Source organism: Fragaria vesca, linkage group LG5, assembly GCF_000184155.1.
Source record: "Fragaria vesca subsp. vesca linkage group LG5, FraVesHawaii_1.0, whole genome shotgun sequence".
Lineage (NCBI taxonomy): Eukaryota > Viridiplantae > Streptophyta > Magnoliopsida > Rosales > Rosaceae > Fragaria > Fragaria vesca.
In genome coordinates this window covers 16,693,160-16,708,233 of record NC_020495.1, presented here as the reverse complement: position 1 = coordinate 16,708,233, position 15,074 = coordinate 16,693,160, and the positions used below count along the sequence as shown (strand labels likewise).

General features: G+C 37.1%; 2 protein-coding genes across 2 annotated transcripts in view; one reads left to right on the top strand and one right to left on the bottom strand.

The window, feature by feature from the left end:
- The first annotated feature begins 3,141 nt into the window (after positions 1–3,141).
- On the top strand, positions 3,142–12,246 carry LOC101292705 (AT-rich interactive domain-containing protein 5-like). Its single transcript, XM_004299912.1, has 14 exons — positions 3,142–3,198; positions 3,882–4,229; positions 4,364–4,494; positions 4,591–4,630; positions 7,259–7,311; positions 7,495–7,540; positions 8,428–8,520; positions 8,725–8,847; positions 8,962–9,013; positions 9,093–9,165; positions 9,682–9,748; positions 9,839–9,889; positions 10,668–10,760; positions 11,856–12,246. The coding sequence occupies exons 2-14, from the start codon at positions 3,912–3,914 to the stop codon at positions 11,958–11,960; spliced, it is 1,245 nt and encodes a 414-aa protein (XP_004299960.1). The 5' UTR covers positions 3,142–3,198; positions 3,882–3,911; the 3' UTR covers positions 11,961–12,246.
- Positions 12,247–14,041: 1,795 nt separating this feature from the next.
- The window catches only part of LOC101293209 (glutathione S-transferase T3-like), a 2,071-nt gene continuing 1,038 nt past the window's right edge, over positions 14,042–15,074 (bottom strand). The window contains exons 3-4 of the mRNA XM_004301475.1: positions 14,639–14,835; positions 14,042–14,557 (exon numbers count right to left, since the gene is read on the bottom strand). Of these exons, the coding sequence (XP_004301523.1) occupies positions 14,042–14,557; positions 14,639–14,835 (713 nt within the window). The remainder of the gene's footprint in view (positions 14,558–14,638; positions 14,836–15,074) is intronic.

Genomic DNA, 15,074 nt, shown 5'->3' with positions numbered 1-15,074 from the left:
AAATCTGCTCGGTTATTTCATTATATGCACTCACGCATTGGTTCCTTGAGTCTTAGGGTATGATGGGGTAGCAATTCTCTCTATTTTGTTGTCTGTTGTAAGGATCACTAAATTTTTGGTTCAATTTCTAATCGAGAAAGGTAACCTTTTTTTTATTAATATCATAACATTTCCATATTATCTTTTCATTCATATTGATGCTTATCATTGAAACGATTAACGTACTCTGAAAGAACTCTTGAACGGTGCTACTGTCCCTTTAACTTTGACCCGCACCTTAAAACAAAACACTGCAGCTAATGCTGCACTGATGCAGTGCAAGCGTTAACAAGATTTCAATGTTCCTTGTTTGTTTTTTGTTTTTGCTTTTTTTCCCTTGGTGAATGTTTCCCAGTCATATGTATACTTTTTGTAATACTTTATTCTTTCTTCTAAAACTATCTTTAAATGTAGGGACAATGTCCACTAGCCTTTATTTTAAGAATTTTATTCCTACTAACAAAATTAGATTTTAAAATTCCCAAGAGCCAACTTAAATAGTAGAAAAACAATTATACCCTTAATGAATTAAATAAACTACAATAGACTATTATAAGAGTCTATTATAAAATAAAGTTTTTATGACCGGATTCCCACGACCAATAATGTTGACCGGGCTCCGGGGGCCATTGACTCTGGCGACTGTTGACCGGGATCCGGGGATCATTGACCGGACTCCGAGGGCCGTTAACCGGATTCCGGTGATAAGGTGTCTATTGGGGGCAGTAGAGGGTCTATTAGGGGCAGTAGGGCGTCTATTGGGGGCAATATGAAGTCTGTCCTAAGGCCGTTGACTAGGTTTCGGCGATAGGGTGTCTATTGGGGGCAGTAGGGGGTCTATTGGGGTGGTAGGGGGTCTATTCGGGGCAATAGGGAGTTTGTCAAGAGGTCTATTGGGGTAGTAGGACCACCTACTGGGGGCAGTTGGACCTCCTACTGAGGGCAGTATCACCCTTGAACTTAACTGTGTACTTCAATCACTTATAACATGTCCCTATTGGGAGCAGTATGACCACCTATTGAGGACCTCCTATTAAGGTCAATAGAACCTCTTATTGGGGGAAGTATGACCCTTGAACTTAACTGTGTGCTTCAGTCATTTATAACAGGTCCCTATTGGGGGCAATATGACCACATATTGTGGTCAGTATGACCTCCTATTGATGTCAGTAGGGGTCTTTTAGAGGCAATATTCATTGGGTCTATCTAGGGGTCAACTGAGGGCAGTATGAGGGTTTACTGAGGGTAATAGGAGGGTCTACTGGGGGCAATAAGAGGGTATACTAAGGGTAGTAGGAGCAGACGACTTGCGTTTTCTTCACCACCAAACCCTTCACCAACAACAACAACCAAACCTTCTCCACCGCCAAATCCCTCACCACGGCGGTTCCTACCACTACTGCCCACCTCACAATTCACACTCCAAATTGTACAAGAAAAATTATATCTTTGTGCATATAATATATGTGAAGGACTCAATAAAAGACTTGCCTGATTGATTGAGGCATTTACACAAACAATTGGTGTGCAAAATTGAAATAGATGGCAGTGGCTTGTAGAAAACAAATAAATTTCCTGGGAAACAAAAATTTCAAACTCAAATCAAAATAAACTGCTCCACAAAGCGATTCAGTAATTGTAATGGAAACAAAAACTTCAAACCCAACACTACACCATGGCGGATGAAGATGGAACCGCCTTCGTAGACTAAGAACCTCAACGACAGATTGTTATGAATCGCCGAGAGAGAGAAAGAGAAGCAAGGATACAACATTACAACCTAAGAAATAGATGTATATGATCTGATACAACCTATGAAATGGACATATATGATCTGATACAACCTATGAAATGGATAAAAAAAATTAGATATTTTAACATTGCGGGAAGGAACGAGATTTTTCGGGATAGTCCTGATCCCGTCCCATCCCGTTTCAATATTCAATAACGGGACGGGATGGTACGTTATAGGTATTTTTAAAACTCTATCTCGTCTTGTCCCGCTATCTTTCGGTACTGGATCGGGATTCCGATATTAAGTGCCCAGCCCTAATATTGATTTTGAGTCATCTTGAAAGGGGACACTTCCATTTTGCTAGAACTCTTTTTTCTTCATGGAGATAATTGATAACGGTGAAACTATCCACTTTTCACGACACTTACAATTCCACATTAAATCACAAACCTTAGCCGTATATATTTATATTCTTTTTTTTTTAGAAGATATATTTATGTTCTTTAATTTGACTTTTCCTAATCTCAACTCTGATAATATGATCCCCAAGTTTTGGTGTCAAAGCTACATCAAAAAATTGAACTTCCTAATTTGCCCTTGATATTGCAAAATGTTGGAAGAATCGGAAAATATTAGACAATGTTAAGAAAGTAATATGATTTATCTATTGCACCTTGCATTTTTGCCCAACTAAATATCTATTTGCAAAGTTGGCCAACTGCATTTCTATTTGATTCATGTTGTTGTTGTTGTGTGCTGTTGTCGCCTATTGTTGAACTTTTGTGTCAACAAAAACAACATAAACTAACAGTAGCAAAGCTTTCTGTAACAGTAGTAGTAGAGTTTACCTTTTGTAGAGCAATAACACTTAGTTTCGGTAACATCAGTTGTAGAGCCACGTTCAACAAGACATGGCAAAGTCTGAATATGAATGTAAAAGGATTTGTAAAAGCTATGTATGACTAGTTTGGTAAAATTACCTTATGTCACATGACATTCATAGAAAATTTGTCCTTATTTGTTTAAAAAAATAACATAAATAGATATTTTTCTGTTTTAAATCTTTTTAAAAAGGTATATATGGTTTGCTATTAACTTTATAAGTTTAAGGGTCTTAAGTTTTTGGGAAGCTCTTAAAAATTTGGTGAAGCACTTACAAATTTTAGAAATTTGTCTCTTAATCGCACTTTTTAAAAATAAAGAAAACTACACAAAACTTAAAACAAAAAAACAAAAAAACAAAAAAAAAAACCACAGTTGCAAAAATGTATCGCAAGCTACATTACAACATCTGCCCAAAAAAAAAAAAAAAAAACCCAATCAAAAGACCTCAACGGAACTCTTCCACCGCATCATTCTCAAGAGAGAGAGAGAGAGAGAGAGAAGCGAAGAAGAGCAAAACCCTCCAGATTTCCTCCTCATCGGTATGTCCTGGGTTTTCTGCGTTTTGGGGTTTCAACTGGATATGGGGATCTTTAAGGGCTTCAGGTTCTCATTTGGGGTTTTCTGATTCTCAGAGTGATAATGCATGTTTTTCTGCTTCTCAATTCATCTTTATAAATGTTTGCTCTTGCTTTTATACATGATCTTTCTTCTCTTCTCGATTCCTTCTCATGAATTTTAAACCTTTTTGTTTAACTTTTAGCTAATGTTTGTGCTTTCAGTCGCACTTGCAAAAAATCAGTCTACAGATTATTCCTTGGAACTGTCCAAGCATTTCCATTAGCTCTTAAAACTCTCTAGTCATTGTTGTGTAAAATGAGTCGAGATGTATGATACGCATTTCTCTTAGATTGCATTACCATTTCTATATACTTAGACACAGCTATGTCCTTTCATTCTTCACTTCACTTCCATATTGACATGATTATTTCTGTCTTCAGTGACATCCTCAACTGTGATTCCCTGCCGCAAATATGAATAGATCAGCTTATTATTGTATAATGTGTTATTCCAAATTTGGATCAAATCTAGAAAATGAGTAGTGCATCTTGGTCTTCTAGTTTTGTTAATCTCTGTGTGTGCTTTATTCGACGCCTGAAAACTAGCTGTGTAATATTAATGTACCCAAAGTTGACCTAAATTATTTGTATTTTATTTCATTCAGATTTCGGAGTGTAGAAACAATATAATCAAAATGGAGGGGAAGGAAAAGCTGGGCAAAGATCTGGAGAATGGTTCTGATGCCAAAGAGGAACCTACTGGGCCCAAGCCACCTCAAGCAGAAACCGATGCCGGCAGGAATCCGGGTGATGACCAAATTATGAGGGACACGTTTGAGGATCACATGGCTATTGATGAGCTGAAGGATGGTGATGTCAAAGATAATGACCCAATGCTTACTGAGGTGAGTGTAGGAAGAAAGGCCAATGGCAGTAGTGCCAGAGTCGCAAACAAACTCAAAACTGTTGATAAGCTTGTGGGGGAGTCGAAGAGTTGGTTGTCTGATTCCGAGGTACCTTACTTCCAGACACAATGTTTTTTATATATGAATGAAATGAATACTGTTTCTCACGGACTAAATTTCTCAATTTGATTTCTTCCTTTTCATTCACTTTTTTCTTATAAATCTTTACTGTTTCAATTCAGGGTGAAGATTCGGAGGATGGGACACCATTGCAGCAGGCAGCGTTTATGAGGGAGCTCGAGAGTTTCCATAAGGAGAGGTCCTTGGAATTTAAGGCCCCAAAGTTTTATGGAGAACCACTTAATTGCCTCAAGTAAGTTTATATTGATAAGAATTATATTACTGTTGGAACTACGTGTCTGAAATGAGGAGTGGACTGAATTTCTGCCCTTTCTCTTTGGCGACATAGGTTATGGAGAGCTGTTATTAAAGCTGGTGGTTATGATGTGGTATGTATTCATCTAACTAATTTGGGAAGAATTGAACTTTGTACTTGGTAAAATCAATCTTCCTCCTGTTCTTGGCCGTAGTGAACATATTTACGCCATTGCAGCTTGCACCAAGTATCATATCTAAATAAAGATAAAAAAGAAGCTTGCTATTGAAGTAGGACCAACTGACATTTTGTTGTTCACTGTATTATTAATAGAATTGTCCAGCAAACTATGAATAACTTTTCAAAAATATGTTAGGCAATTAAAATAGTTGTCTTCTGACATAATGCATTTAGTTGATGGCAATGCTGAAAGGTACATGCAAATGAATTCATTATTTTTGCTCTTGATCTAATCAGTTAAGGCTATATTGGTGACAGTAGGAATGTAATAAGTCATTCATTGTAAATTAATTAATGTATATATGAGGGAAACTTTTTTCAACTGTATTCAGTGTTTTTGGTAGCTTTGAACAAATCAGAATACTATTTCAATACTTTTAACTTCCAGACTTCCAGTCATGTTGATGAAAGAAGCATAGGAACTAGGAAGAAAGAGTGAACAATGATTGTCCATGTGTTACATTATGGTGCCTTTTCTGTATTTCTATCTGGTGTCTGTAGGTTTTGACTCGAAATTTTTACTCAAACTTCAAATGCTTCATGTTGACAGCGAAAGAAACAGAAGAACAAACTTTTGATGTGATTTTGGGAAAAGTAGAAGGCCATTAACGTTCCAAGTGGTATTGGTTAATTTTGTAGTGTTGGCTTACAGCTTCACTAACCAACAAGCTGGGCTTTACATTAGAGGATATTAATTACATCTTCACAAGCACTTTCTTCAACCAAAATAATTTGAGACAACAAATATGTTTTAAGCAGTTTCCTTCTTTCTTTTCATTATTTTTTTTATTTTTATTTTTATTTTTTATTTTTATAAATAAAGCCAGTATTTAGTCTCTTAAATTGAAGGAAGCTTCCTTCAATGTGTTTGATCCTAGATATTGATCCTGGATAGTAATGGGGTGTTTGTTGAAGTAGGTTTTGTTGTGTTGAAGTTCTTGTTATAGGTGGTTTGGTGGGTTTCAATTTATTCTCTAGTTCTTGAGGGGATATTCTCTCAAAGTTGTTGCTACCCCTTGTCTTGGTTGTCTTTCGTGCCTGGATTTTTGATGGAGGTGGTTGGCAGTTTCCTAATTCTTTTCAAGAAAAAACTGGGTTCAGGTTATTACATTCATGTGTGTGCTGAAGTGCTGAAGTGCTAAAAAATATTCAAAGTATTTGACAGTTCAAATTCACCAAACAAATGCGACAAAATTCATTTTATTTTGGCTTTTAGTCTGTTTAATATGTATTGCGGTGATCTGGTCACCTAGGGATGGAAAAAAAATTCAGCCAATCACCATTAATCTCTCCCCTCTCTATAGGGAGGAAGCCAGGTGAGAGGTGTGTGTTGTTGGGTTTTGTTGCTTCCTTTAATTTGTTTGGGTTTCATGATTCTAGTCTTTAGCCTTCTTGTAACTTTTTAGAGTGGTCAATTTGTAGTCTGTTCTTGGTTAAAAATTGTCAATGTTCACCCTCTCCATCAATTCCAACAGTCGAAATTCTCTATTGTATCTTAATATTCCCCTTTTATTTTGGCCAGCTTGCCTCTCAAGAGCAGAGTCTTGGATACTAGACTCCATTGAATCTAAAACATATGGAATTTGATTTATAACTTTGCCTTATAAACTAGTTGGTCATACTCTACATTACCTTATTCCGCATTAGTAGCCTTTTACCCATGCACGGACTCACAAAAGTGGCTCATTTTGGTTTACCAGTTCTCTCTCTCTCTCTCTCTCTCTCTCTCTCTATTTTATCAAGAGACGAATCAGTTCATGTAGGAATTTGGAAGGTTAACTGCATTCAATCCTATACTTCCCACTACCCACCTCTCTCTTCCACAATTATCTCTCTATTTTTTTTTTAACTTATTTTTCTTCTTACTATAATAACCCCTTCATTTATTTGTTTCAACTATAATTATGGAAGTTCACAATTCGGTGAAGCTTATTGTTGTAGAGATAGAAACTTAAGCTTAAATTGAAAAATGCTTAGGCCTATATGAAACTGAGAACTGAGCTCCTAACTCTTTGTTTCACACTAAAACCTTGTTATGTACCACGTACATACGTCCTGTTTAATTGCCTTCTTTACAAAGTTATGCCTAGGCTTGATTACTTGACTAACCTTGGCCTTGATGTTGTGTGAAAATGTTCTGAATTCTGTGATTCCTTCCCTTAATTCCTCATGCAGGTATAAGGAACTTGTCCTTTGGCCATGAATGATATATTGATATACTACCAGGAATATATATATATATTGCTTTTTTCTATTCCTTTGATAATGTGACTAACCTTGGCCTTGATGTTGTGTGAAAATGTTCTGAATTCTGTGATTCCTTCCCTTAATTCCTCATGCGGGTATAAGGAACTTGTCCTTTGGCCATGAATGATATATTGATATACTACCAGGAATATATATATATATATATATATATATATATATATATATTGCTTTTTTCATTCCTTTGATAATGTGATATTCGAGCAGATTTATTATGAATAATAATTCTGAACTGGATATCTATGGGTGAATGTAGGTGACAACATCAAAGTTATGGCGGCAAGTAGGAGAGTCCTTTCATCCCCCCAAGTAAGGAACTCATTGTGACGGTTGCTTATAGCAGTTGTCCAGAACCTGCTTTCCTCAATAATATATATATATGTTTTTTTTGAATTTGCATTATTTTCTACCAATGATTCAGAACAGAAAGGAAGTTGCAAACAACTAACACCTTGTTCCTGTCACTCACCTGTTTCTCTTTCGTTCCTTCAGGACATGCACAACTGTATCTTGGACATTCCGCATATTTTATGAGAAGGTAAAAATTGTCTAGGAATGAGATGATCTTGGTGGTTTGCTTTGATGATTATTGTCACCACACATGTGCTTCTATTTCTCTTTGATGAAAAACAAACTTACAAAATAAAGTGAGAAGTTAACAACATAGGGGCCAGTGTTCCGCTCAAATCTATCGTAAACCGAAAGAACCTTTTGTAAACAGAAAAATCATCAGACTAATACAATGAAATGGAGAAGAGCCATCTTTGTAGTCTGAAGAAATCAATGCACAAAGACCAACCTTTGTATCCTGAAGAAACCAATGCAAAAATCAGAGCCAAAATATAGAACTCTATGCCGCAAGTGTTGTACCTCCTCACTCTAGATCCCTCAACGATTCTCCGATTTGGTTCATCGGCACCCCAAAAATTTTCCAACAGCATGTCTTTCCATCTTCATTCCCCTCTTCTTTTCCAAAGTAGAATAAGGCATTACAAGAAACCGGAACATCCATCTACTTTAGACCCCATAAACAATAATTGTCATTGCAATGAGGCAATGAAACAGTACATAATCTCAACTTTCACCACCCTAAATCTTAAACTTTCACCAGCCTTTTGCTTCTATTTTTCTTCAGGTATGGGAATGCTAACTCCAAAGTGGTTAAGTTGCACAGTAGTTGCTTAAATAGGCTCTTCATGTCAACAATGTTAAAACTTAGAGAAAAACTGGATTCGTCCTTCATATGATTCTTGTATTTTGTCCCATAGGCAACGTGACGTGAGCCCACTGAAACTGAGTTGCAAGCATCTTTTCTTATCAGACCCTCTTTTCTAGCCATGTAGTTGTATCGTGTTTCAGTTGTATCACTAAATTTTCTATTATTTTGCTGCACCTTCTATTCTCTATTGACATCAACTTGTGCAGGCACTTTTGGAATATGAAAAGCATAAGAGGAAAACTGGGGAAATTCAGACAGCCATTGCATCACTCACTCAGTGTACAACTCCTGTGAAGGAGGTTAAATCTCTTTATTCATAGTTTAGTTCTTCAATGTGTCAAAAATCTTTTTAGTACTAGGTTTATAAGGTTCTTGCTTATTTTACCAACACAGATTTTTTTCATTGTTGCTCTTATGAGTAGTCAGAATATGGCTGTACTTGCAGAGCTATATACATGAGACCTCTCCTTCCCCCTGCTCTCTGATCAATTGTTTATGTTCAGGCAAGTAGTCATCAAGCACCTGGATCAGGTAGGGCACGGAGAGATGCTGCAGCGCGTGCTATGCAGGGTTGGCATGCGCAGCGTCTTGTTGGATATGGTGAGATTGCTGAGCCAATTGTTAAGGTCTGTTGAAACTGTTCCTTACTATTCTGACTACTTATTTTGAGATTTGTATGTCTGAAAAATTTGTACATCATTCAGTCCAGTTGAACGTTTCCTTTTCATTTACTTGGATAGGACAAGAACTTGAGTACTACCCCAAAGCGTGAAAAGAATCTTAAAAGCATTGGTATGTTCCCCTGTAATTAAAGATTGCCATCTATGTTTAATGTCGAGATGCATTTACTCTCTCTGTATTCTCTTGCCAGGTTCTATTAAACACAAAACACCAACTTTCTTGGATCATGCTGAGAAAACTGCATTCGTTGAGGCAGATAAGCAGTTAAGATTGCTACTTGCCACTTCTATATCCCAGATAATATTTATTTTTTCTACCAGTGTCAGTTCATAAATATTGCTTTACCTCATCACACACTGCTACAAAGGTAATTATGTCAGCGGTGTTCAGTTCTTTTGGAGATCTTGTTATTCTTGAATTTGGAATAAATGTCGAGAAAAAGTCATGCATAGATTTGAATGTAAATCTCCATTTGCCAAAAACAGCACATAACCTTGGTAAGAAATAAAGATTTTTTTTGCTTTTTCCCATTGGCATTGACTATCGTTTGTCTTGAGTGCTGATTAGATGACAAAATAATATTAGTTCACCTTTCAGAAGGTTGTAATATGTAACACTTCCTGATTGCCTCAAACATCGTCATCTACTAATAAGGTTAAGGGTTGTTCCAAAAAAAAAAAAAAAAATACAAACAACAAGTCCGTATACACATTGAGAATTCATTTTCTTTCTCTATGATTTTCTGATCAAGGCAAGGCTACATTGTTTGCATCACGTAGGGTAGTCACAAATATTGTGGATCTTGGACCTCCAGCTGATTGGGTGAAGATCAGTGTGCGAGAAACTGTAAGTGCATTTTATTCCCTGTTCCAGCTCTCAATTCCCTCTACAGTAAATTGTATTGGTCCTTATTACTTGCACTGTCTATATGCTCAGAAAGATTGCTTTGAGGTATATGCTTTGGTACCAGGTCTTCTGCGTGAGGAGGTGAGTCCTTGTGAAACCATCTTCGTTTTACCTTTATACTCACCTCTCCTTTGTGTTGATTTATACAGGAATTATGTCAATTTCTCCCCTGAACTTGGTGTGCCAATTTATCCTTGCACAGTTGCCGTGGTTAATTTGCACCCAAAAGTATATTGATATAGCCACTTTACCTCATATCATAAGTTACTTTTCTCTACTTTCAGTCAAAATGTTGCACAGCCCCACAAATGACTCATTTTTGGAGTGCAAATTGGTCAGCCTACACCTAACATAACTATTTAGCTATATCAAAGAGATAGATCATCTCTATTCCTGCTCCGAATGGAAAAGACCTAATGGAGTAATTCCTTATCATTGGAGATGCTAATGGAAATCGGATAGAGCTGGTTTTAGTTTAGCTAAATGTACTTTAGGGGTTGGCCAACAAATCTGCCTTTACAAAGTTAGTCATGTGAGTCACAAATAATCAACTTTAAATTTGATAATATGTCAGAATATAGTTGCAGATATTAAATAATTGGAGTCATGTGGAGCTTGTATCTGAGGCTGCATCTACTTAGTATGCTTATATCTGTGTATTTGAAAATGCTTGTTCAACTCATATTTCTTTTATACCTCTAATATCTCTCAAGTATTTATGCATTTATGTAAGGTATGCCTTAATGTGTGAGGCTACAAAAACCATGAATGGCAATGTAGATAATTTGTCATTGCTTGATTTATTGGAAATTCTTGCATTATCTGATTGAATAATGTAATTTGTGGTGCTCATGTCTAGGTGCGAGTACAATCAGATCCTGCTGGACGTCTGGTTATAACAGGTCAGCCAGAGCATCCTGATAATCCTTGGGGCATTACACCATTTAAAAAGGTATCTCTTCAACATTGACTGGTCTAAACTTATCGCTGATTGCATAAGGTCTGTGCATAGCCAGAGGTAGCCAGTGGAAAGGCATGGGTTTGGCTTTGAGATAAGAAGTACTTGTACCCCACTAGTTAAAAAAAATGATGTCCACTGTTGGGAGTTCAATGTCAAACCCCCATAGGCAAAACTATGGGATTAGTTGGGCAATGGAGAACCCTTAATTTGTTCATAATTCCTACCATAATAAAAAATTGTGTATCCCTCAACAAAACTTCTATCTCTACTTTACTTCAGTTTTCTTTAGTTTTCTCCTAAAACCAGTGATAGAGCGCAAGAAAGGCTCTATTGCCCTTTTGAAAAATAGAGGAATAGGTGCCTTTGTTTGATGCTCCTTCTGAACCAGGGGCTTATAAATGAAGATCTGATAGATAATAAGGGTTAAGACTGAAGAGAAAGGGGATTAGCCAAGATTGGTCAGAAGAGAGGAAGATTAGGGTGAGCATGAGGAAGTAGAAGTAGTAGGCTAGGCAAATTAAGTGGTTTAAACCAAGGCTTCTTTTGATACATTTTCTACTTTACTTCAGTTTTGTTTAGTATTTTCCTAAAACCAGTGAGAGAGCTCAAGAAAGGCTCTATTGCCCCTTTGACAAATAGAGGAATAGGTGCCTTTGTTTGATACTCCTTCTGAACCAGGGGCTTATAAATGAAGATCTGATAGAGAATAAGGGTTAAGACTGAAGAGAAAGGGGATAGCCAAGATTGGTCAGAAAAGAGGAAGATTAGGGTGAGCATGAGGAAGTAGAAGTAGTAGGCTAGGCAAATTAAGTGGTTTAAACCAAGGCTTCTTTTGATACATTTTCTAAGCATTTGTGGTCTAAATAGGCAAATTAAGTGGTGGTTTAAACCAAGGCTTCTTTTGATACATTTTCTAAGCATTTGTGGTCTTTAGACCATCCATTCTGTAGGCCCGCCATGAGTGTTTGAACTTCTTATAAAATCTTTAGAATATCAAATTTTATTCTTATGATCATATATTCCTTTCAAGCTTTTAAAACAACCAAAGAACAAAATTTATAATTACAGTCGGTTATATGATTTCAGGTTGTGAGCTTACCTGGAAGGATTGATCCAATACAGACATCAGCTGTGGTTAGCCTACATGGCCGGTTAGTCGTGCGTGTTCCATTTGAACAGGGATCATTTTGAAAAGGGATCGTGTTGGAAAATTCCTCTCATGAGTCTATTGATCTATTTTTGAAGGATAGGAATGACAAATTTTTCCTTTTAGGAGAAATTTAGGATGTAAGTTAATAGTTAGCCGAGCTAATGTAACAACGCATGATCAGTAATTAATTTAACATAATGTACTAACTTCAATGCAAGTTATGGCTATTTTAGCCCATGCTGTGCCGTATCTAATTAGATTCAATTTGTGCATGATGGGAAAAATTTTGTTTCTGGTTTTAACAGTTGAAATTATGGTTCATCATTTCTTCGTGCAGTGAGGCCTCATGTGAGGTGATTAGTTCTGGGACTTCTGTGGATTCATCTGGCTTAACTACTGATAGTGATGTATATCGAAAAAGAAGGATTTAAATTGGACCTTGTGTGATGTTATAGATGTAACATGTGCATGTTTGGTTTGAGCATACTGGTTTTTACAATTGATCACTCACCCTTTTAAGTTGGACTCCAGAAGCTCAGGCGATATCAATTATTGGTTTGTATTTGGTTTTGAAACGGGTAAGTGTCAAGCTGAGTTCTTGCTGACTGGGAATAAAAAGAGGGAATTAAAGGGAAATCAGAAGAAAAGAGGGAAGATGACAACGGAAGAGAAGGAACAAAAGAGAGAAACAAGAAGAAACAGGAAGGATAGGGTTTTCTTTGGGAGGAGTATGCTTTTAATAAGGAGAAGGTCTGAAAGGTGTTGTGATCTGAACTATCAACTAGCTTTAGTGAATGTGTTCCAATTTCGATTTGGTTGTGCTGGTCAGCAGAGTGATGAGACTAGAAGAGAAGATCTTGGTTTTTGGTTGGTTGACTTGGCTCTGTTTTATATGAGTTGAGATTCAAGACCTTCCGGTGGCCCTCACAACAGCAGCAACAAGAAGATTGGTTGGAGAGACCATTGGCCCTGTCCTCGAGGTGGACAACCGTGGCATCAATCACGGTGTGGTGCAAGTGAGGCTCACCCTTCCTCTACATGAACCGGTAAGATTGGATAGAAGAATTAGGGTCTCACCCATTGATGTTATTACTATGACATTCTCGTATGGCGAGTTGCTAGGGAGGTGTCGCACATATGCCATGATCAACCATGGCGGTCTCCCCTATCCTTGGGATAGCGAACCACCGTAGCCCGAGCCACATGTGGTTGCTGCAGCAGCGATGCCTACTGTACCATCTATGGTGTTTCGGGAAAACATCCAAGCCTTTCTCTCGGTTCCTTTGCCTCTTCTTTCTCTGGTTGCAAAAGAGAAGAAAGCAATTTCAATCCAGGATGTTCGGCATTTCCCTCCCCAACAAAGATCATTGGTGTCCGTAGAGGTAGAGAGGAGGAAGACGATGCAAATGGCAAGCGACTCAAGCATGCCTTGCCTTTGGTTTCGGTGGGATCTGAAGGAACACTGGGAATTGTGCACACTGGGAAGTCTCCTAAGAAGCGTGGGGTCTGAAGGAACACTGGGAATTGTGCACACTGGGAAGTCTCCTCAGAAGCGTGGGCGTCCTCGTGGTAGCAAGAACAAGAAGAAGAATCATAGAGACACCTCAGATTCCATGGCATCCGGTTTGGTTGTGGGAGAGCTAGATACTACCTTTGAAGCTGATGCAGTTTGATTTCTTAGAGCAACTCTAATCATGTAGTCAAAATTTATTGTCAAATTTAAATTTTGCATATCTTGGCTAATCTCATCTCTAATGAAAATGTCAAACTTGAATTTAATTTAACATTTATCAAAATCAATAATGAAGAGTAGTGATGAGAATTTGAGGATGTTTGCTGCTAAGGAGTAGTACTACTGCAAACTCACAACTCACATATTGCCTCAATTTAATAGAATAAGTACATTTACTTCCAGTTCAATAGAAGATCAATTCAATGTGACACAACAACTTTCAAAATACCAACTGTGAGAAATAACAACATTCCTTAAATAAAAGATAACAAGGTCAGTACATAATGAATAAACCAAAAGGAACACAGAGTGCTCTAAACATTACATTGGCTAACAAAGAAACACCAAAAGGAAAAACATCAAACAAAAGATAAGATAGTCTTCGTACTTCTAGTTGTCACCCTGCAAAATCTTCATTTGTAGTTTGGAATAGTATGCCCTTTCCTCATGGTTCATCTTAGAAGTATCCATAGACATGATTCTCATCTCTGCTTCAAACTTCCTATTATCAACCTCAAGTTTTCTAACCCTCAATTTCTCTTTATCAACTTCAACTTTCTCCTTCATAATAGCTAGTTTCTTTTCATCTCTTTCTTTTTTCTCTAGATGCAGTTTTTCAATTAGAACCAATTGATCACTTGTTTCTTTCAGCTTTCTTTTCTTAGTTTTCTTACCTGGTGGTCTAGCTACTGGATTGCAAATATTAATTTCTTCCTCAATGTCTATATCACTGCCTATAGCTAAAGATGTTGAGATATGAGGTTTAGATTTTTTCTTACTGTTTTTGTTGTTCAGCTCTTGATTTAGTTGTATCCACTTTGGTTGGTGCCTCAGCAAAATCCAAGCATGATCAAGGTTCCACTTACACTCTTCTTGTGCTTCAAACATTTTTTTTGTATCTGCAATCTGAATATAATAGAATGTGAGTAATATCAGTAATGATTTTGAATAGCTGAAAACTAAGTAATGGCTGCAAAAATAGTTTACCCTGTCTTGTTCAGTCTTGCCGCTTTCATTTAATGAATTTATAGCAGCTACACATCCTGAATACTTGTTCACCAGCCTTTGTATTTTTCTCCATCGTTGGCTCAGCATTAGTTGTGAACGATCACTATCAAAACTTTTGTACTCATGATAGTAATCGTGTATCTTTCCCCAAAAAGTTTGAAGTTTCTGCTCGTTACCTTGAATAGGATCCAAACCAATGTTCAACCAAGCACTGACAAGGAGTCGATCCTCGTCTGTGTTAAAGCTTGGACCTCTTGCAGGTTTTTTGGAAGCTATTTGAGAGGATTCTTCAACAAATTCATGCTCTGAGTTTTGTGTAGAAAAACTGAAATAGTGAGAATCCATTACTATGCACCAATAAGAAGAAGAGATAGTATACAGAGAATGCAACTAAGATAATGAGATATATATATAT

Coding starts and splice junctions, on each gene's coding strand:
- LOC101292705 (XM_004299912.1), top strand. CDS start 3,912: ATGGAGGGGAAGGAAAAGCTGGGCAAAGATCTGGAGAATGGTTCTGAT. Junction 4,495..4,590: donor GAACCACTTAATTGCCTCAA/GTAAGTTTATAT, acceptor TTGGCGACATAG/GTTATGGAGAGCTGTTATTA. Junction 7,541..8,427: donor TCCGCATATTTTATGAGAAG/GTAAAAATTGTC, acceptor CAACTTGTGCAG/GCACTTTTGGAATATGAAAA.